The 23,688-nt window shown below is 42.1% G+C and overlaps 1 protein-coding gene across 2 annotated transcripts in view; it reads right to left on the bottom strand.

Moving 5' to 3' along the window:
* ZDHHC2 (zDHHC palmitoyltransferase 2) overlaps nt 1-18,091 on the bottom strand; it is a 73,515-nt gene extending 55,424 nt beyond the window's left edge. The window contains exon 1 of one of the 2 annotated variants that reach the window (XM_007961729.3): nt 17,726-18,091. In XM_007961729.3, the coding sequence (XP_007959920.1) occupies nt 17,726-17,855 (130 nt within the window). In that variant the 5' untranslated portion in view covers nt 17,856-18,091. Of the gene's footprint in view, nt 1-17,165; nt 17,420-17,725 lie in introns of those variants that run through there. The other variant, XM_007961730.3, reaches the window with a different exon arrangement.
* Nucleotides 18,092-23,688: the final 5,597 nt, after the last annotated feature.

Raw genomic sequence — 23,688 nt, 5'->3', positions numbered from 1 at the left:
CTAAGGGAAGAAGTACATAGTGAATAAATTAGCATGTAGTAATGCTAACATTTTCTGCAGTGTGAAATGCCAGGTTATTAGGAATAAACTGCTGGAAGACCTTTTAAGGGTGAATAAGCAGAAAAATGCAAATAAATGACAATGTGGGCGAATTAGTAGAATGAGAAAAAACTAAACCAGTAAATTTTTAAACTTTTGCCCTACCTTTCCCAGAGCTCCTTTACTGTCAACCCCACCCATACCTGCAACCCACTACTCCCCGTCTAGATTCTAATAGGGTCTGGCACGCATTGGTCCTATGCCAACACCCTATGGCGTTTGATAATTTCCCCAGCCTCTACCTCAGAACACATATCTAAACAGTTATACGGAGCTAAACTATGTGCTAGAAATTATCAAAGAACTATGGAAAATGGCCCAGAAATTACTGGCAACCTTTTCCTGAAGACTAGCACAATGCGGCTGGGCGCGGTGGCTCACAGCTGTCATCGCAGCACTTTGGGAGGCTAAGGCAGCTGGATCACTTGAGCCCAGGAGTTTGAGACCAGCCTTGGCAACATGGTGAAACTCTGTCTCTACCAAAACAAACAAACAGACAAACAAAAAAACTCCCACAATTAGCCGGATGCGGTAGCGTACGCCTGTGAAGCCAGCTAGTCAGGAGGCTGAGGTGGGAAGATCCCTTCAGCCCAGGAGGCGGAGGCTGCAGTGAGCTGACATAATGCCACTGCATTCCAGCCTGGGCAACAGAGCCAGACTATGTCTCAAAAAAAAAAAAAAAAAAAAGAATTGCACAATACCAAACACAAAAATGAACAATACTAAGTTAAATCATATAAACCAAGGTATAGGAAGTCTCTTAAGGGTAGGTTATGATCCAAAATATTCGTTTTCTGTGGTTTAGCCTCTATATCAGCCATCAAAAGCTTCTGCATAACATCATTAACAATATAACAAAAACTAGTGACTCTGTGTTAAGGGAAGCCTACTGAGTGCAACATCCAAACACATCTCCCTTCCAGCACAGCAGACCTGAGGCTGCCCTGATTTTCCTCCCTTACCTGCTGGGCTATGAGATCAGGTGTTCCTCCCATTCCAAGTCTTTGGTGATACCTGTATTTGCTACAGCTGTCATAACAAAGCATCACGGACTGTGTGCCTTAAACAGAAATCTCTGTTCTCACATTTCTGGACTCCAGAAGACGGAAATTTAAAAAAATGTTTTAAATTATAAATTAGCAGGGCATGGTGGCATGCACCTGTGGTCCCAGCTACTCAGGAGGCTGAGGCAGAAAGATCGATTAAATCTGGGTGGTCGAGGCAGCATGAGCCGTGATTACGCCACTGCATTCCAGCTTGGGAGACAGAGCAAAACCCTGTTAAAAAAAAAAAAAAAAAAAAAAAAAAAAAAAAAAAAAAAGAAGAAGAAAAAGAATTGAGCTCAAATTGAGGTGTCGGCAGGGTTGGTTTCTTCCTAGGTCTCCCTCCTTCGCTTGCAATGACCACCTACTCTCTGCATGTTGACGTCATTTTCCCTCGATGCCTCTCTGTATCCAAATTTCTTCTTTTAAGGACGGCAAGTCATGTTGGGTAAGGGCTTACTCTGATGACCTCGTTTTAATTTAATTATTTCTTTAAAGACCCTTTATCCAAATACATTCTGAAGTCCTGGAGTTCAGTACTTTCACCTAAGAATTTTGGAGGCACGGAATACAGCTTGCAGCATCCTCCAAAATCAGACTGCAGCTTTACAGGAGCATTTGCTGAACATTCTCTATGCCAGGAATTTGCGCTGCCCCGACCACCCAGATTTAATCAATCTTTCTGCCTCAGCCTCCTGAGTAGCTGGGACCACAGGTGCGTGCCACCATACCCTGCTAATTTATAATTTATAATTTTATTGTTTGTAGAGATAGGGTCTCCCTACGTTGTCTAGGCTGTTCTCCAGCTCCTGGGCTCAAGTGATTCTCCCGCGTCAGCCTCCCAAAGTGCTGGCATGACAGGCATGAGCCACCGCACCCGGCCTTGTGCTCAATTCTTTCAATGTTGATCTCATTTAAACCTTCCAACAATCGGTGAGGTTGGTATTATTATCATTTCAAATGCTGAGAAGACAGTCTCACAGCGGTATGACTTCTAAAGTCACCCAACTCATGATAGGATCTACAGATGGTCCTATTTGGCCGCAAAACTCATGCAAGGATTCTGTGTGGCCTCCCAGGATCTGTGACATTGGATGCCTCCCAGCCACTGGGCTGCTTTGTCCTGGGCAGCCGTTCCCTTCCTTGCTTGCTCCCAGTTCTTGGTCTGTGTTTGATGCTCTTGCCACTCCCTGTTATTTCTGATCTGGGTCACTCTAGAAAGTAGGGTTTAAAATGTCCTCTTCTTGTCACCCTTGCTCCACCAACCAACTTAAAACCTCTGCAAACATATAATTTTACAAACTTTGGATATAAAAAGTTCAAATATTTGGCCATATTTCAGGATAGTACCTGAATATGGACTTGCCTAACCATCCCACTTCAAGAATTTGGGGAGGAACAGGGCTCTGGGTTCCTAGAGGAACAGTAAAATGATGATACTAGAAAGAGTTAAGAGATGGAATAGGGGCTTCCTGACCTCCATCTTCAGCAGAAGAGAGGAGGAATGATAATTACTCCAGTTTATGCTACACAGGCACACTCCTAAAACACATACCTCACATGTAGACACTGACATTAAGGGAGACAGAACACGGATCTGTCCTGGATGGTAACTCTTAATCCTTACATTTATGAAAGTCTCCAGGTTATAAGTGTTTCTCTCCCCACCCAATCAGCAACATCATTTCTTTATTATTATAATTCATTGCGTTGAGAAGACTTGAGATCTACTCTCTTAAATAATTGTAAGTGCATAATACCGTATTGTTGAATATAGCCACAAGGATGTAGAGCAGATCTCTAGAACTTATTCACCTAACATAACTGAAACTTTATACCTACTGAACTGCAGCCCACCCCCATCTCCTTCTCCCTCCAACCCCTGGCAACCACCAGACGGTCTGTTTCTTTTAGCTGACTATTTTAGATACCTCATACAAGTAGAATAATGCAGTATCTGTCCTTCTGTGACTGACTTTTTCTCATTTAGCCCAATGTCTTCCAGGTTCATCCATGTTGTCACACGTGGTGGCATTCAACATCATTTCTGTAGCAATTTGATGACCAAATAATTGCTCTAAATAGCTAAGCAGCTCCACCCGACAGAAACAGATGGTGCAAAATCTAACTTATCTAATTGAAGGCTGGGTAAACATTTACTGAAAGTTTGTATTTAAATCATTAGGAATGTGTGGGTCTTTCAATCTATCGGTTCTGAAAAAGGAATAAAGACATCACCTCATAATGATGGCCTTGAAAAACTCACTGCCACTTTCATCTTGGCAAAGGGAAGGACAATTTCGGAATCACTGACTAGCACTAAGCAATGTAGATAAATACGGAAATCTGATCTCAGGGCTGGTCCCCTGATCTTAGTGTCCTCATTTCAAAGCTTACTCAATGGAATCCTATAATCCCTGTCTCAGATTAAAATAGAAGAGGCTCCCAGTGCCAGCAAGCTGTGCAGATCTGAGAGCAGGTTTAAGTTTACTTCTCCTGTTTAGATACAGTTATATGGGTCCTTCCTTTTCTACACATGGCTACAACTCAACTCCAAGTTCCTATAGTCGTTGAATCTTTTCAGCTCCCACCCCCTTCCTTTCCAATTCCAGATGCCCTTCTTGAGGAAAGACCAGCAAGGCCATGACTGACTCCTTAGAACCATGTAAGTCTACAGTGGATCAACACCCTCAACAAAGATCTGCCTGCTTTCCACATAATGGTTGTCTGTGATCAAGGCAAATGGCAACTAGAGATTTATGTCCTGAAATACTCCCCTTATTAGTCAGAACCAAAATTTTAGACTTGGAAGTGCCTCAGTGATTATTTTGTCCAATGTAACAGTCAGCTTTCTTATATATGTGTGGATGTATTTATTTATTGGTACTATGCAAAAAGTCCCACATGATTCCACTCATAGGAGCGACCTGGAACAGTTGGACTCATGGAGACTGAAAGTAGAATGGTGGCTGCCATGGTATATGTATATTTTCACATGTATATTGGTTATTTCATCATTTAAAAAATATATACAATCAAGTATAAACAATTTTTATAGAGTATTTTTTAATGTCCTTAGATCAGTTTCTTATTATCTGGTATACTCAGAATTACCATAGAGGACAATGTTGAGAGTTCTTTATTTTTCATGATCAAACGTTAGCTATTTGATTTATTAAGCAGAAAAACCAATGCATCTTTTCTGCATCTCCAAGGAAATAGGCAACGTTCTAAAACAATCTCGCAGGGTTAGGAGCTATATGTTGAGTATTATACGACCAGAGTACACGCATACGTAATACATTTAAAAATTAAACCAATTATTTCTAGGTTCACAAAACTATTTGACACTTATGAGTACTTTACAACTCTCCAGAGAAAGAAACTATGTAAGGATGTAATTCCAACCTTTGTATTTATGAGTTCATTGGAATAAAATTTCCAGTAGCACACCTGAAGAGATGAATTCAAAGATTTAAACCAACACTAGCACCAGCAATAACTGCTACATGATAGCACTAGGTCACAATATCCATTAAAACATTCAAGAGTATCCAGCTATTCACTAGCTCACCCTTCAGTATCGGGTCATTGAGAAGCACCATTTTCTTCTGTAACTTCACTGTCATACATTCATAAAGTAAACATACCCAATGCTTCTTTGATCCCAGCTGGAATTATAAAATGCCTTTCTCTTCTTATTTGCAGCAAATCATACTCTTGCCCAACACTGCCTTCATCTACAGCATGAGCCCAATCTCTCTGGCAGCAATTGCTGAAACAGTATGTATATTCAGTCACAGCCAAAATAAATTTGACATTGTCATTATCTGGCCAACCAGAGTTGAAAGATTTCCAGGACTACTGCTTAAAGACACAACATATTGTAATAGTGTAATATTATACAAGTACCACCTGCTTACATACGAGATGTATTCATTAACGTAAGTGAGAAGTTCTAAAAAAATTCTGCAAGGAATTGAAGAATCCAGTCATCAATATTTGGAATGAGTCTCTTCCTCTGCTCAATGTGTAAGCAGCATCTCAGATTTCCCACCGGTATCTCTCCCCTAATTTTACGTATGGATTTATGCTTTCTCTCACTAAAATCATTTCACTCACTCTGGGTCTTTGGGCAAAACAAAAACCTTGCTCTTCATTTATAAACCATGTTCAGTCCCTGTGCTGTGGATCAGAATCTAGTTCATGATTAACACCATACATTCACGATGCATTCATGTCATATTTCCCCCTCCTCCTCACCCGCTCCTGTTTACCAGTTTGCATACCATTTCCACTTGCTAATATGTTCTTTCAAGACTAAATTTCCATCTGTCATTTATGTGCTCTGGACTCTCTGGCTACTCAAAAACTGTTGTTAAATTCCTGCCTATGTACAGTAAGCCACAGGCTCTCGAGTTTTCTGCCCTGGGCATGCCTGATGACCAGCACTCTCATAAGGAACACACTACCCAGTAATGAAGGCCACCATATGGGCAACATGGGATTCTTCATAATCCCCTGGCCATCAGCTTTTCTGCTGAACCACGAAATGGGAAGATGGTAAAAACAAGAACACAAAAAATCAAAACAAACCAAAAACCTGCTGCAGTGACATTGATACATCTCATGGATACCTCTAGAGACCTTCAAATTTGGACATGTTTACAAGGGCATATATAGGTTTCTCTAGAATGACACTTCCATCAAAAAGCACCTGCTCCAGAAAAACAGGATGGTGTCCTCAAAAAATTAAACACAGAATTACCATATGACTGACCAATTCCACTCTTAGGTATCTACCAAAAGAATTTAAAGCAGGGACTCCAACAGGTATTTCTATATACTGTTCATAGCAGCATTATTCACAATAGCCAAAAAGGTAGACACAACTCAAACCACCATGAATGGATAAACAATATCTGATATACACATACCATGAAATATTATTCAGCCTTTGAAAAAATGAAATTCTCACATATGCTACTCTAAAGATATTATATAAGTGAAATAAACTAGACTCAAAAGGATAAATACTGTATGATTCCACTCGTAGGAGCGACCTGGAATAGTCAGACTCATGGAGGCAGAAAGTAGAATGGTGGCTGCCAGGAGTCGGGGAGGGAAGAATGAGGGTTAGTGTTAACTGGGAGAATGAGGGTTGGTGTTAACCGCACAGCAATGCAGTTTGGGAAGATGACAAAGTTGGAAAATGGACAGTAGTGATGATCGCACAGCATTTTGAATGTACTTAATGACACTAACCTGTAAACTTAAAAATGGTTAAAATGGAAAATTTTTATGTTATCGATATTTTACCACAATAAAAAATAAAACGATCATCTGCTCCAGAGCTTATTCTCAAACCACAAATTAAGTTAAAAATCAACATTATCTAAAGTTTCCTCACCTCTGGTCATTTCCATGCTGAAAAGTTTTCATTGTTGTTTAATATCTCAAAAAAATAACCGAAGTGATAAGCAGAGAAAAACAAAGCTTTGTTGAGCTGTGTATGCCTAGCTAGGCATTTCTGTGTGCTAAGTGGCTCATTCATGAGTCTCCCCAGATTCTCAGTGCTTGAGATTCAAAAGAATGCCCAGCCAAAATTCCAGTCTTCCTTGACCTTTTTCAGTCAATAGGAAATAGATGAAAGAATGTAAAATCCTCAAACTCCAAGGGTCTTGGATAGTATCTTGATACGTGTATCTATCTTGGATATATTGCCTTAAATCAGAGTTAAATTGTATTCGGTATACTCTAAGAAAGCTGAGACAAGGAAAAAGAAAATTGAAACATATGTAAGAAGGTCTTTTTAAGTCTAAAAAGGGTAACAATTTTAGCACATTAAGGGCGGGTGGGGGTTAATTATCTGAAAACTACTAAAATGGACTACAGTTATCTCCAGGAAATGCTGTTGGAGTGTTTCCTGCAAATGCATTTCACTGTTTTTGGTGATTATTTTATAAATGGGGCAAAAATTTTACATTCTAAATTGTTCTTATTTTTTTTTTACTATAGATATATGAGGATATTACTTATTCTATTATACTTATAAAGATAATTTATCTTTTAAATTTTCAAGTGAGTTCTACAATTAATTTCATCATCTAAATTCTCATTACAGATATTTTAATGTCCAGAAAGAAAAAAAGGTTTTTTATTGTTATATGTGAAACCATAAAAATATTACCAGCTTGTTTATAAACATCTGGATGATCAAACAGTAAAAAGCCAAAATAGATAATCCTCTCATGTAGGATTCGACATTCTTTGTTGCTTGAGATGTCCACCCTGCTCAGCTCAAACTGAACAAGTTCAGCTGGCACTCATCCTTTGATTCATCCAAGAAACACACGTCCCAAATGTTACTACGTGTTAATATTTGTGTTAGGCACCAGGGCTATAAGGGTGCATAAACCAGACATGGTTCCTGCTCATGAAATTTTCTGTAAATTATTTTCAGATAATAAGAAAAGTTAAGCTTGCCTAACAGAGTAAAGCCTTTTAAATTTGGATGGAATTAATTCAGATATCCCAGCAACTCGTACACTGGTATACGAGATTCTTTTTGGTAACCTTGTAAGTTACACTGAAAGTCATCAGAGTCAGTAATAAGTTCAAAACAAGGGTTCAGTGTGCACACCGTTAAATTCTCAGTCCTCCTCCACTTGATGGGCCAGTACATGTGGCCATGTTGATTCCTCCCTCCTCCTTGATACCCTTTCCTCCTCAGGCTTCAGGACACCACACTCTCTCAGTTTTCCTTTCCTTCACTGGGCGCTCCTTCTCAGTCTTCTTTGCTGATTCCTACTCACCTCCTGAACTCTCAGTGTTGTTCATCCTTGGTCCATTTCTCTGCTCATTTACATTCTCACATGTGGCAGAACAAATGTACCCAGTGCCAAGTCTTTAAATCCACTTATAAGCCGAAGACTCCCGAATTTATTCCCACATTCTATACCTCTCTCCCAAATGCCAACTTCATGTGTGCAACCGCACACTCAGCATCTCCATTTCACGAGAGCACATCCATTCCAGATCTAATGCAACCCTCCACGCCACCTAACTGATGCCTTCTGCATATCACCCTTTCGGTTTTTCGGGTCAAAAACAATGGAATCATTTTTTTGACTCCTTTCTTTCTTACACAACTCAAATCTGTCTGTAACTTCTGCTGTTGCTACTGTAAAAATACGTCCAGAATCTGATCACCTCTCACCATTTCCAATGCCCATGCCATGGTTTGACACGATCATCGCTCACCTGGATTGATGCAGTAGCCTAGGTCCACATTGGCCAGAAAGATCTTTTCAAACCTAAGTCGCCGCACATCACCCCTGTACTCAACGCCCTGCAGTGGATTCTCCTGTCACTCCAAGTAAACCCAAAGTCCTCACAGTGGCCTCTGGCCTGAGGCCCTCCATGATCTCTGCTTTCTCCCCACATCTCTGACCTATCACCCACTTCCCTTTCCCTTGCTCACTACACTTCAGCCAAAATGACCTCCTTGCTCTTCCTCAAACGTGCTGGGCTGACCCCTGCCTCTGTGCTTGTAAATCAAAGTCCCTTGGCCTGAGATACATTTCTCCGCAATACCCGCATGGTTAAATCTTTCAGCTCCTTCAGTTCTCTGCTTAAATTTCATGAGTCCTTCTCCTTCTCTGGTCACCATATTTAAAATCGAAATCTTCCTCTGGCATTCTCAGTCCTTCTTGCCCTACTTTTTGCTTTGTGTCATGCCACTGATGATCCTCTAACAAATTATCTAATGTACTTACGTTTTTTATTTGTTTTCTGTCCCCTAATAAGAAATGTAAGCTCCAACATCTGTCAATAGATATTTTTTGAACGAATAAATTAATAGGGTGTCCAATGAATTACGGACAGTTAAAATGCATTCAGTTCTTGCATTTGTTAAAGGGCAAGTTTATGGGAGGCTACGGTGAATCACTACCCTCCTCCCTCTTTGACTGGCATACAGTTCTTTGTTCTGCATCTCTTCATTTTCAGTAGGTACCAGTTCTGGAATAAGTTGCATTTTATTAAAATATGCTATAATTAAGACCTTGATTAAGTCAAACTGGTCCCTGCCTTGTATCTTTTCCCATTTACTGACCTCTCTGGAGATGCCCTGGCTAATCACTAGTCATAGTTAAGTACATAAATCCCTGACTGCCTTTCTTCCTAAAACAGGTCACATGGAGTTGCCCATTTAGTAGTAACTTGATCACAAATCAGCCCCTGGAATTTGGAACAAGCTTATGACTTTCAGTTTCAGGCTCATAATTGAAATCTTTTTCATGCTTTGCAATTGGCCTCAGGTGTCTCTCATCACAGCTCCAGTTCAGCTGTTCTGGACTGGACTGTCTTTCCCACTAAAATACTTCCAACAGGCTATGTACATTACAAACACAATTCCAAATCACACCATTCCTCACACCCCTACAAATCTAGTGAAAAGCCATACTTCAATTCAGCTACTACCTCTTTGAGAGGACTCATGGGATCCAAAGGGATGAGGGATACAGTTCAGTCTGAATTTTAAGTCACCCTACTCCATATATACCCTTCAAATACGATGAAAATCCATTCACATAATGCAATAAACACAGAGACAGAATTTAATGTTATCTGTACATAGGAAAATAGGTAATCATGACAAAGCCATTCCGGTCTCCCAAATTTCTCTGAGTTATAATCACATAAAATTCTTGACACTATATGACCTTAGTTTTATAAGGATTATATCTTTTACAACATGATCATGGAGATAGACAACTACCTTGAAACTATTTTATTATTTGAATGTTTGGTTTTAAAAGAATTAAAGTTTTTTTTATTATTGTTTGGTGTACATTTTGCTGATGAACTCCTCTGCACCATTCTGTTCCTCTGGGGTGGCAATGCTAGTGAATAAAAGGTCTAATTAATTTAAATATGGCAGGAATGCTTAATTGTACACTTCACATGAGGAGAAACTTCAGGATACCAGAAAGAAGTACTGGCAAAGAAATAAAACCCAGCCAACTATAAAAGCACTTATTCATTTGCATTTTAAAAATGTAATCCAATCAATAACATACCTCGAATGAACTACCATTAAGGATGCACTTTAGAATCAAGTGCTAAGGTGACAAATGCAGCATATATTTTCACTTACGAGTATCTCTCAAACAAAAATGGATTTTATAACACTTCAGGCAAGTAATATTTATAACTGAATTTAAAAGTCATAGCCAGACAAAACGTCAAATTAGGAAAAATGCTACATAAATGATATAAAGTGTGATATTATCATTTTGAAAGGAAAATTCTCAAGCAATCACATCTGGTTTCTTTACAGCTATCCTATTCTTCTTAAGAAATCAGAGCATCTACCTCCTCCCTAGCGCCCCTCCTCCTACCCCCTGCCTTGATAATTTCACTCTTTTCGCTTTTAGCATTTGATTGAAACAACAATCAAGACAATTATAATAAAATTCCCTTAAAGGAATTAGGAAAAAAATTTCAACAATTTTCTAATGGACTATTAAAAACCTCATTCAATTATTTTATGCTTTCATTATAAATTCTCTGTAGTATTTCTAAATGGCAATATGTAATAACAGAATTCCACATAATATTAAAACTGTCTTTCTAATGATCTTTGGAATATTGTTTTCCCAACAGACAGCATTAAGAATCTATGCCATATTCTAATCTGTCATTCCGCAAGTTAGACAAGACAGAATTTCTACACTCATCACGAACAGTGCTGGAGTCTCAGGGGGCCCATGAATCTATCGCTTCTTGGAGAAGAGAAGGCTGGGTGATGTGATACACCTGTCAAAACGCAGTGGCATAAATCAGCAGTATAAATTATGAAATGTAAGTATGGTTCTATTTTTCTGAGAAGGAAAATCACAAATTCTCCATCAAGATAAAAAATAAAAACAAATGAAACAAGAAAATCAATGAGGACCATCTCATGAAGAACCCCTCGCTCCCATATATACTCATCTCATGGAGAACCCCTCACCCCCATATATACTCATCTCTGGGATATATTTGTCTCTTTTCTCCAGCTAGCACACTTCTCACCACGGTAATGAATAAAGATCAAACACCTGAGCTCGCTGGACCATGCAGCCTGAGATGCGGGCGCAACCACCTCAGCCCTGCCAGCTGGACACTGCCCAGGCTGGAACACTGGACCTGCTGTTACTAGGCTGGGGGAGCAGTGGTGGTTCCAGTGCTCTGTGGTGAGCCTGCCAGGGAAGCAGCTCTTTCCAAAGGCCGTTCCTCGGGTGTAACGTCATCAGCTCCACTTCACCCACCTGCCCTTGGTTTCTGTCCATTTCTAAGCTAAGCTCTCCAGGCTCGCCGTGGACTCAGAGAGTTGCATTCATGCCCAGTTTCACCTGCCAGGTCACAGGCCCTGGGCCGAGAGCAGAGTAAAAGTGGCCCGAGCATTGGGTGAGAAGCGAGGGAGCTAAAACAACCTCCTACTTCATAGCAGAGGCAAACACTGCTGCTTATAATCTTACTCTGAGACTACGCCAACCACTAAATATATGTGGTCAGATCTGTAACTTGACTTAAAATCCATTTCTACTTAGGTGCTCCCCAAAAGCTCTTTATACCTCCCTCATTGTTCATCCTCCTCCACTGGCCCGGCAGCCAACTCCGATGTCTAGGAGTGAGACATTTTGCTTTCCATTTCCGCTTTCCTACCACTCTGCTGTGGAAACGGCATCCGGAAAGCGGGCAACCCCTGTCCTCATGCCCAAGCCAGCTAGACAGCTTTGGTTTTGGGTTTTTTCCCAGAGGCTGTTTTTTTTTTTTTTTTTTTTTCTTGGCTATTAGGAAAAGATCTCTATTAAGTTCTCTTTTAAATCATTTCTGTGGCGGGAAATGCCTGGCAAGTAAATGCTTCTGAATGAACCCTACTCAAGCCCTTAAGAAGCTGCCTTCTTTCTAAGCTCATGGAAACACACCTTCTCTAGAGACAGTTAATTATCTTGATTTAAGAAACCATCCCGTCAGCTTCTGTTTAATTACTGGAAACATTCCTGCAAGTACCAATTTAACGGCCTGGATGACATTCTTAGTAAGCAATTGCAAGCAAACTTTTCTACAATAAGCCTCAGTTTAAACCGAGGTTTGACCCCTAGATCCTGTCCTCTCACTTATTTGCATTATACAACTGAATCAGACTAAGTAGAAACCACGAGATTAACTCATTCAACATTTATTGCGCATCTGTACATGCTAAGACTGTGCTAATTGCCTTACATGTTTCTCTCTAATAGGGTTTAATAGCAAATAGTAATGCCGCATCGTCCAGTACATCAAAAGAAAAGGAAGTCTCTGACACACTAAATGGAGCCAAGAAAGCATTAAGCAGTCTTTTCTCTGACTCCCCTTCCGACCTGACCATTTACATTAAACTAAAATGGCAGCACAGATCAAGAGTTTGGAACATATCATATTTTATACATTTGAATTTTTAATTTGAAGAAATGTTGAGTTTTTATCACCCTATTCACATAAATTCAAACCTTTAAAATATTCAACAATATCAAGAAAAGTCACAGAACTAATATATTTTGAATCATCCTGCCAAAAGTAATAATTTCTTTAAAAAAAAAATTTTTTTTTGAGACGGTCTCGCTCTGTCACCCAGGCTGAAGCGCAGTGGTGTGACCACGGCTCACTGCAGCCTCTGCCTCCCAGGTTCAAGCAATTTCTTCTGCCTCAGCTTCCCAAGCAGCTGGGACTACAGGCATGTATCATCATACCTGGCTAATATTCGTATTTTTTGGTAGAGATGGGGTTTCACTACATTGGCCAGACTGACCTCAAACTCCTGACCTCAAGTGATCCTCCCACCTCAGCCTCCCGAAGTGCTGAGATTACAAGTGTAAGCCACCATGCTGGCCAACCAGTAATCACTTCTAAGGTGATTTGGGCATTAAATATTTTGCATGCATCAGTTTTCTATGGATGTCCCCTTTAAACTATTTTAATATTTAAAACAGTTGGCAAAACCAAGTAATGGCAAAAACTACAATTACTTTTGCATCAACCTAACAGAACATCTGTATTCCCAAGATCTACTGCTGTCCTTTTTTGTAAAAAATGCTTCATTGTCCTACACAGTTTTTAAAGTAATAGTTTAAGTATCAGGAATATCAAGATATTAATAATATAAAGTGACAGTTTAAATCAATAACAAGAATACATATCTTGGAAAACAATCGAGAGCCCCAGCAGACTCTCTCCTGGAGCCTGCAGTGGCCTTGAATGAATGGTAGGTCATAACTTCACAGAATCCAAGTGGGAGGCTTTATGTATTTTGTTCTTAGGGATGTTTGTTTGCTTGTTAGTTTAAAAGAATGAAAACATGGCTGCATATCTCTCAAACTGATCCCCACGTATTATAATCACTGTGGAATATAATAGGCTGCAATCATTGCTGAGGGATGTTTATTAATAAAGACAGCAAAACTGTGAGTAAAACCTCAACATCCCAGTGGTCTAACTTCCAACGTACTCCAAAGCTCAGCAAACTATTGCCCAAAGGCCAAGGTTGGCCAAATATTTTTGTTGAATAAAAGCCACGCCCATTTGTTAAAGTCTGTTCTATGCCCGCTCTCTACAATAGTAGAGCTGAGTGAGTGGAACAGAGAACATACGGCTTGCAAAGCCAAAAATATTTACTACATAGCCCCAAACTACAAAGCCCTTTAAAATTCTGAAATTGTGTAAAGACTGTTGGCTTATTTGCAAACCACTGTCAACTCTTTGTAAACAATAATAAAGTTAAAAAGAGATGCTGAATAACTTCATTGGGCTGAGAGACTTGGAGAGGGGTTTGTTGGGAAAAGGAGACATCTGGATATCCGCATCACAGCAGCTAAAGTCATAGCTGACGCCGCCGCTAGGTAACTTGGAGGAAGAACATTGAACTTGTGGCAACTGTGGAATTTAGTTTAACTCTTTCATTTAAAAATAAAGGAGGGATTAGCCTGGATGACCTTTAAGCTTTTCAATCTTCATGATTGTTTAAAATGATGTAACTAAAACCATAAGCAAACTCAGTACCATGTGAGTGCAACATCATAATAAATGTCCCATAGCACCTGCCTAAGGAGCAGGAAAGTAATACATTTTAGAAAAATGGGAATTGAACTGGTTACACAAGGGTATGTGGAAGTTTCTTGTGTACTACTGACACTTTTCAGTAAATTTGAAATAAAGAAAATGGTATGAAATACTTAAAACAATTTAAATGTTAGCACTTAAAATGGGAAACTTCAGTGACCTTCTTCAAGTAAAGTTAACACAGCGGCAGCCCTAAGGGATCTGTTAAAACATACCCAAACCATGTCATGTGCTGACTGAATGGCACTGGGAAAGATGCAGACCACCCTTACTCCCTCCCATAGCGCATCCTGAAGTTCCCCTTACAAATGTTACCTTCGAGTTTATCTTACTTGATGGAAATCAACCTCATATCTAAAGAGAGCAAAGACAGTTAAGACACAAAAGAAGCCAGCAGTGGAGAGAGGGACTGGAGGGACAGGGGAGAGGGAAAAGGAGTGGTAAGGGAAGGAAAGGATGGAGGGGGAGGAGTACAAATAGAAGAGCCTTGTTAATCAACAAACAAGATAAACGTGGTCCAAAGGATTAGCAGTACAACGGTCTTTTGTGATCTTTTCTTTGGCAGAATAGGAAGCTGACTTAACCAAAAATACTTGACTCTCACACAATATATGTACATCCCATATATTTTACATATACACATATTCCACAAAGAGAGGTTATTTTTATGAAATACAAACACTAAGCAAAAATTATGCTAACTGAAAAAGTGCCTAGAGAGCCACATACATCCACGTTGTTAAATATAGAAACTAACTGTAATGAGAATCATTATCTCCAGTTTCCAAGGATACCAGGATAAGCACTACTCCTAAATTGCAGTTCATTCAGCAAAGGGCACAGAATAATTTATATTCAGGGTCATCCCTAGCTGAGAACAGATGTGGAAGGAGGACCAGGGTAAATCACCTTGTTTCTTCTATTCCATTTGCTACCTCATCCAGTTCCCAGCACTCGACCCCCACACTCTGGTCCCAACCTTGGCCAATGTTTTATGGAAGAAATTTGGAAAATCTGCTTGTAAATGGCAACTTCCAAGAGGAAAAGAATCTTCAAAAGACAGGGCAGCCGGAGATGTGATTAATGCTGGGGGTGGGGTGGGGGCTGGTATTTCCACTTGCTTTGTCTGTGAAAAGGAAAGGAGGCTGGTTTTGTGTGTCAGTCACACTAGTCGCCATCTTTCCCAGTGCCTATGAGGAAACTGTACAGTTAATTTCAACTTCCCACTCAACCAAGGCTATGCAAAGAAAGCTTGCCACTCATAAACTGCCATGGTCTCTAGAATCAAATTCAGCTTCAACTTGTTCTTCCTTCTTAGACTCTAGAATCTGGATCTTTCATAACAATTACTTTTTGTTTCTACAGCAATAAACATATAAAAGCTACTTTCTGAAAACCTAGGAGCTATTGCCTCTGAATCATTTATTTGTTTATTCAAGACCACTTACTGTTGCTTTCAATGTCGCAGGCATTGCGCCAGGCCAGGGAGACAGGCACTGCGCCAGGCAGGCAGGGACAAGAAGTGATAAGTAAGGTATCAATAATAGGCCATGACACTTAGGCAGTTTTAAAAGAGGCATTCTTCCTCTTAGTCAAATCGTCACTTACTGAAATAGTGATGTGGATTTTATGGACACTCGAGATTTGTCTTATATTCACGGAAAGTACATATAAACACATGATTCATGTATAATAGCAATTTTCCATTTAGTTCCTCCTGCATCACCTGTCTACCCAATATAATAGTAAGGCCTGCCATGTAGCACCTCAGCTAGGAGCAGACACCCTTCTAAAGGGCAGAAAAGCTCTCTCTCCCTTCAAATGTTTCCTCTAAATGGACATGAGACACTGCCAAGATAAGCGTCTTAGCTTAATGTGATAATACAGGAGAATAAGCTATTTTGATAATGAAGCCCTTCTAGGATGTCCCTTCTTTGCAGGTTATAATGATACTGTTCACTGTCCTTAAGAGGATGAAGGAATAAAATACAACAAGGTTCCCAACAGTTATGTAACATATACAGTCTATCTCAATAAGACAAGCTAGTTTAATATTAACAGTTAATACAAAATTTACCACACGTCCTTTCCTATATATTTTAGATGACTTGACGACCACATACCTAAATGCATTCTCATGATGATGCCTGTACAGCCTCATCTTTTCCTAACAGACTCAAGGTTTTTTTGATTAAGCTTGTTTCTAAATCCCTTAAAGTAATAATAGCAAATTGTAAAGCTATCAAAACCGTATAAAATAAAAGTTAGTCTCGTTTCTCTTAAAACTTACATCAGTGATTATTTTGATGTATCATTATGACACTTTCTCACAAGGAGCAACATTTTGAGGTCAGATAGCTTCAGACAAGATTTGATGTCTGAATCTTGAGGCTTTGAAAATGCTGAGGTTGTGAAGGTTCAATATAATAGGCCACTATTTAATCTTTTCCCTTGTCCCACCCGAAGCTAGCGCTTGGTAGGGCAAAAACATAGACACTTGGTTAGGTGGAGCAGCAAACACAGAAAGCATTCACAAGTCACTGGCAGAAACGTCATTCTCTGTTTTAACATCTTTTTCTGATAACCCAGACCAGTTTTCATAAAACCTCTGTAGGTAGAAACCAGCTTACATTAAGTGACATCATTGTACTCCCCACTTGTGCATAATAATCAACTTTTAAAAAAAATTTAATCTTCAGCATTAGAAGTATCCTACCCACCAATTCAGGAACCTAGAACTTGGACTGGAGCCACCTGGCTCTCTGAATGTAAAAACCTCAGACGATCACCTCTTTTTTTCTCTCCCTACTGTTCAAACAACTAAATTATGGTTTAGTGTGATGCACATGTCCTCAAAAATACTTTCTAGTAGCTCACCTCCTCCACATCCTTTTTAACTAGAAAAGTGTCCAACTGGCAATCCTCAAATCATAAAAGCAGCAAAAACGCCCGAGCGCTGTCACAAATTTTTAACAAGTGGATTGACGCCAACCAGCAAGGGATCCAGCTCCGCCGCCGAGGCCAGCACCCCCGCGCGGGTCTGGCGCAGCTCGGGGCCGGGCCCAGCTCGGAGCCCTTCAGCCCCCGGCTCACCTCACCGGCCTCGGCCTCCCCTCTCCACCGCGGTCCCGGGGACCGTCCGCCCCTCTAGGGGGTGTGGCCAGGGCGGCGGCGGTGAGCGGAAGGCGGCGGGAGGCTCGGCGGCGAGTGCGGGGCGGAGGCGACACCGTAACCCGAGAGTTGGGGCGGGGGTAGGGCGAGGGGCGTGCGCGTGGAAGAAGCTGCCCGAGGCTGCTTTCGGCAGCCGAGCCGGCGGGACGCGGCAGGTTGGCGGCGCCAGGGGCGCATCCGGGGGGCGAGAGCGGAGGCGCGGCTGAGCGTCCCGGGACCGTCGGGGTGGGCTGAGCTGGGGGCGCCGCGGCGGGGGGCGCACTCACCGATGCACAGCTGGATGGCGTAGGCGTAGTAGGACCAGCCGAGCAGGAGGGTGATGAACACCACCGGGATCCAGTACAGCACCCGCCGGCACCGCCGCCTGGCGCTGCTGCCCGGGCCCGAGGGCGCCATCTTCCAGCCGCATCCACCTGCCCAGCTCCGCCGCCGCCCGCGGGCCTGGCTCCGGGGCGGGCTGGGCGCGCCCGGCACCCCTGCCTGGACGGGCTCCTGGGCGGCGGCGGGGTGCGCTGCGGCCACTGCCGCCGCCGTGGCGCTAACTCCCCATCCCGCAGCCCCGAGCCGGCGCCGCGGACTCCCGGCTCCTCAGCCCGGCGGAGGCGGCGGCTGCGAGCGGAGGACGAGGAGGCGGAGGGGGGCGGCGAGGCGGCGGCGTCGGGAGGCTGTGCTCCGCCCCCGCCGTTCCCCGCCGCCCGGCCGCCTCCCCTGGCGTGGCCGGCTGCGCCCTCGGGCGGGCTCTGCGGGGATCCGGGGCCCTCGCTCGGGCCACCTCGGGGGCTCCCACCGTGGCCCCGCCGCCTCCGGCTCGGCCTCTGGATTCCGGGGAGGCGGCGGCTGCTCGGCGCTGGCCCCCGGCGCGGAGGGGGCAGCGGCGGCCCCTCCCCAGGCTCCCGGCACTCGGGGCAGTTGGGTCGCGGGCGCTGCTGCGCTTGGCGCAGGGCTGGGGTCGGAGGCGAGGCCGGCGGAGCAGCTGCTACGCGCGGGACTCCGTGCCTGCCGCGACCCAGGCGCCCTGAGAAAGTCTGCAGCGCCAAGGCCCGCGTCCCCGCAGCCGGCGTGGAAACCTCGCGCTTCAACTTGCGGGTCCCTGAGAGCCCGCGGGGGCCGCGAGGAGCCTCCCTTTACTACTCGGGCTTTGGGGGGAAGCAGAAATGCACAGCGAAGAGGGGGTGCCGAGCCGGCGTCTGGCATGGGAGGGGCTGTGGAGAGCGAGGAAGAAGCATATTTGGTTGTGAATCCAGGCACCTCTGGAGTTAGAAACACAAGTTCTTTGCTCTGAGAATGTTGATTCTTTGGATAAGTGATTGAGTGACTGTGACAGGGGCCGTTCCCACTGTCCCCTCCCTCGAGTACGGTGGTTCCTTCCACCAACTATTTATTCTTTTCCTCAACCCGCTTGTCACTACGGTGTTTACTTTCGTGGTGGCAATTCCAAACTTAGCAGATAGCTGATTCCAAAGCGGTTCCCAAAAAACACCATAAGGGAACCTAAAGGTAGCCCAAACCTCTGATTTTACGATTCATGAAATGGAAAATAGACAAATGCCTCTTTTGCTTTTCCTTCACCTGATTATGAACGCACCTGATCCCACAGGGAAACACTTCAATCAATGAGTGTACGTAAATTATGTGCATCACTACTATACATAATAGGCACAATTTTTCTTAACATTAGTGAATATGTGTATTTACACCACACAGCAACCATAGTGAATGAAATTACTTCTTATTCATTTGTAGAAGTTAAAAAAAAAAAACTGATTTACATGAATTCAGTCAAAGAAATTTAGCTCTGGTGTCTGCGATTATCTTTCTGTGACTGGATTACACAACAAGCTAATCTCTCCTGAAATAGCTACTACGTTACACACACACTCCACATCTCTTTCCATTTCTCTTCAAAAATGCATAGAAAATGCCAGTCAAGTTTCTATGGGACTTTAAATAATTGAGAGACATTATGTCCCAGTGAGTCACTTGATTTTGCTTTAGCATTTTATATTCTCTTTGGGTATTCTGTATATTAATATGAAAATATAACTTCTCTGGATGCCTTAATGTTTTTCATGGATATGAATCCCGTGTTCCCCCAAGTCAGAAGACAGTAAAAAGCAGGAATTAAAAGTTCCTCCTGGGACTGAAAGACCCTCACAAAGAGAAGCAAATCAGTGATTGAAGGTCAATAGAGACGATCAAGGAATAAAAAGGAAGGGGTCGGATTTTCCATACTGGAAACAGTGGAGAAATAGTGCCTCTGTAGATCCTGCCTGCGACAATGCCCTGTGCTCTTCCTCCTCTCACAGTCTTACAAGCTCTGGAAATCGGAAATGGAATCGCGTTCTGCCCAGTTTTCACATCTTCTACCCTTTTGGAAAAGTATGCAGATACCATATCTTTGAAGGAGCTACATTTTTATTACTCATCTAAGATGTTGTTTAATTATTCCTATTTGTAATAAATATTTGTGAAATATTTTCAACCTTTTCTTTTTGTTATTGCCATTTTAAGGACACTACTTTTGCTGGGTTTTTCAAGCTCTCTTAATCTTAAAACAAACAAACAAAAAGTCTGCAGTAGGAAGAAACATCTCCAAAGCCACAAGATAACAGGATTGATCTCTGCCTAGTCTCTAATTAGGCGTAAGCACGCATGCACAAATGTAAGCTCTTTGGTGAGTAGCCAGTCTCTAGATACTGGGCTTTGAAGTGGAAGGGTAACTTTTATTTTGAGGTATAGAGAGGCTTTGGTTTATTTTCTTTTTCTTTAGGACTTTACATCAACAACAACAAAAAAATAATTTGAAGGTCGTAGACAAGAAGAAACTTCGCTAGAGACTTACTCTTTAGAAATACAGAAGATTCAACTCACAGATTTTAATTTAGATGTTTAATACGCATAAGAAATTGTATGTTTCATGTATAACTGTGATTAAACTGATATGACCATTTATGAAAAATAAAGTCAGCCACAGCAAAGGAGGAAGAAGGCAACACTAAGGAAAAGAAGAGGCGAGCGGACAGTCAGGCAAGAAGGAGGGTGAGGGGAGTGACTGAGAACGGGAGAAAGACTCTTGCTGGGTTCACCCAGTCCCTAATGACCATGACTCCATCCTCACTAGGCCTCTGCCTGTATGCTCCTTGCATTCAAGGGTCTAGCAACGTCATTCACCTCTCAGAATTCCAGAACTGATCCTGCCCCATGAAGGAACCTTTTTTTTTTTTTTTTTTTGAGACAGAGTCTCGCACTGTTGCCCGGGCTGGAGGGCAATGGCGCCATCTCGGCTCATTGCAACCTCCGCCTCCCGGGTTCAAGCAATTCTCCTGCCTCAGCCTCCTGAGTAGCTGGGATTAGAGGTGCCTGCCACCATGCCCAGCTAATTTTTTTGTATTTTTGTATTTTTTTGTATTTTTGTATTTTGTATTTTTAGTAGAGACGGGTTTTCACTATGTTGGTCAGACTGGTCTCCAACTCCTGACCTCGTGATTCGCCCGCCTCGGCCTCTCAACGCGTTGGAATTACAGGCATGAGCCTCTGTGCCCAGCCCAGGAATCTTAAACGTCCCTCCTCTCCCTGCAGCCTAGTCCCCCAAATTCTCGAGTTCCCAAACCTCAAGTCTACCTTACTTTCATGATTAATACTGTTAATCTTCCTTCTGCTTCCAGATCCAGATGAACATTTTAACATAGCCCCTTGCATAGTATGAATCAAACATAGCATGCTAGCCAAGCCCAAGAAGGCATGGACGCACCCGCTTCTAGAGAGCACAGATCCCCCCGAATGTCGCCTACACCAACCTCATCTCAAGCTTTTCAGCCAAACCACCTACCAGAAACTTTATTAGGACACTGCTTGATATTTACTCGTTCCTTTTGGGAGGGTTCTTAGAAGGCAACATTGCAACAAGAATTTATCCTTTAAATATGAGGTGAGTCGTATTAGTCTCATGTATATGAGACGTTGATTGTCTTGATCAAACACTACAAGGAGTTCTAAATCTTGCAAGGATTGGAAGCAATGAAGCTGAGGTCTGGATCTATGTCTTATTTATTCATGGCTCTCCCAGCCTTACTAGAGTGGTCTGCATAAATACTGATAGTTTGTCTTTCATTATTTTCTCAAACTTAATCTTACCACTCTTTTAGGGGAGAAGAGCTCTTTAGAAACCAGCAATCCATGACATCAGTGACTCCGGTGTCAATGTGCATGTTTATAATAGTGGTCAAAACATTCTCTATGGGAGAATAATAGCATGACTAAACCACATTGTGTTTCTGGAGATAATGTAAAATAAAAGGAATCGTGCTTAGGGAATGTAGGAATGAAGTAATACTTAGATATATTTTGGCTCTCAGAGATTTATGTTTGCAATTCAGCTGTAATTATACTGAATAAAATGGGAGATAATTTCAAAAGCCTAAGGATGTCTCTGTATACAGTTGATTGGGTCGAAACACTGGGAAAATGTAAAGTGGAGCAAACTGTTCCTGGCAAACCTGCCTTTCAGGCACACTGGGGCTTCCACGGTAGCATTAATGTGTCCTGCCACTAGATGGCAGGCACACACCAAGCACTGCCGCACTCTTCACCTATGCTCCATAGATTTCAATAGTATCAACCGTTAGCTTAAGCAAGGCAATTATAAATGTGAATTATAACTTCATGACCAATCATAAATCACTGTAACTAATTATAATTATGTTGTAATTGGCCAGGCCTGGTGGCTCATGCCTGTAATCCCAGCACTTTGGGAGGCCAAGGGGGGCAGATCACCTAAGGTCAGGAGTTTGAGACCGGCCTGGCCAACATGGTGAAACCCCATTTCTACTAAAAATACAAAAAATTAGCCAGGCGTGGTGGCGGGCGCCTGTAATCTCAGCTACTCAGAAGGCTGAGGCAGGATAACTACTTGAACCTGGGAGGCAGAGGCTGCAGTGAGCTGAGATCACGCCACTGCACTCCAGCCTGGGTAACAAGAGCGAAACTCCTTCTCAAGACAACAAAAAGTTATGTTATAATTATACAATTTTTATATTATAATTTAATGGCTAACGATGAATAAAAATGCCAACCATATTCAAAAAATTTTAAAAACTTAAAACATTTTTCTATATAGCAAATCATTCTGATTCTGCGTCCACTTCTTTAGAATTTGCACTAAGGTCAATCTCTTTGGAAATAAAACAGGAAATTTTCATTGAAATAAATACTTTTGCTTACACTGATTCCCTTCTTTGCCCCTAAATGCAGAGGGGCACTATGAACCCAAAAGGTAAGCAGACATGTCCTTCCAGTGGACTGACACAGCTATACCGTGGATCTCTAAGGGGTGATACAATGACCCAAGTTCAACTGCAGATTATTAGAAGTGGCCATTGTGGAATTGAAAGCTGAACAGCCAGCAGAGAGTGACCAAGGGCAGCAGAATTCTGCAGTGTAGTGTCAAGTGTCCAGGGATGACAAGACCAGCAATGGCATCCTGGGCTGACTGTTCTTGGTGGCAAGATCTTGGCCATGCACCAGCTTCCTTTGTTCCAGCTCAAGCTTGACTTGCCAGGCTTCCTTTTGATTTTGGAGGAGTGCCTATATAATTGCAAAACATTTTCTATGTAAGTCAACTAGAGTTGACTTGTGTGTACAACGAAGAACTCTGACTGGCACGTATTTTTAATTTCATTCTGCATCTCATTGCTTAAAGAGTCAGTTTCAGCTCAAGGAGACAAAGGCACCATGAGAAATAGGGATACAGAAATTTGGGGGTAAAGCAGCTTACTTGTTGCCATTCAGATCACTGTCTTGACCTGCATTGTCCAATAAGTACCCACTAGCAACATTTGTTGCCACTATTCAAATTTGTTAAAATTAACATGAAATGAAATTAAAGATTTCTTAGTTGCAATAGCCACATTTCAAATGCTCAGTAGCCACATGTGTCTAGTGGCTACTGTATTGGATGCTGCAGATCTAGAACGTTCCATCACTGAAGAAAGTTCTGTTGGACAGAATTGGTTAGATGTTTTATCTTGTCTGAATATTCATAAGGCTTTATATTTGTAAATGTAAGGAACAAAAAGTCCCCTATGTAATAATCCCTTCACTGTTGTATAGAAACAAAAATGAGAGGTAACAGGAAGTTGAACACAATTTTAGGTTTTTGGTACTAGATTTCTTCCTTTGAAGATGAATCTAAAGAGTCAAGAACCACCTTTTCGCTGTGTCTACTGTGAGA

This window comes from Chlorocebus sabaeus, chromosome 8 (assembly GCF_047675955.1).
Source record: "Chlorocebus sabaeus isolate Y175 chromosome 8, mChlSab1.0.hap1, whole genome shotgun sequence".
Lineage (NCBI taxonomy): Eukaryota > Metazoa > Chordata > Mammalia > Primates > Cercopithecidae > Chlorocebus > Chlorocebus sabaeus.
The sequence above is the reverse complement of the archived record's forward strand: the minus strand, read 5'-3'. Positions and strand labels throughout refer to the sequence as shown.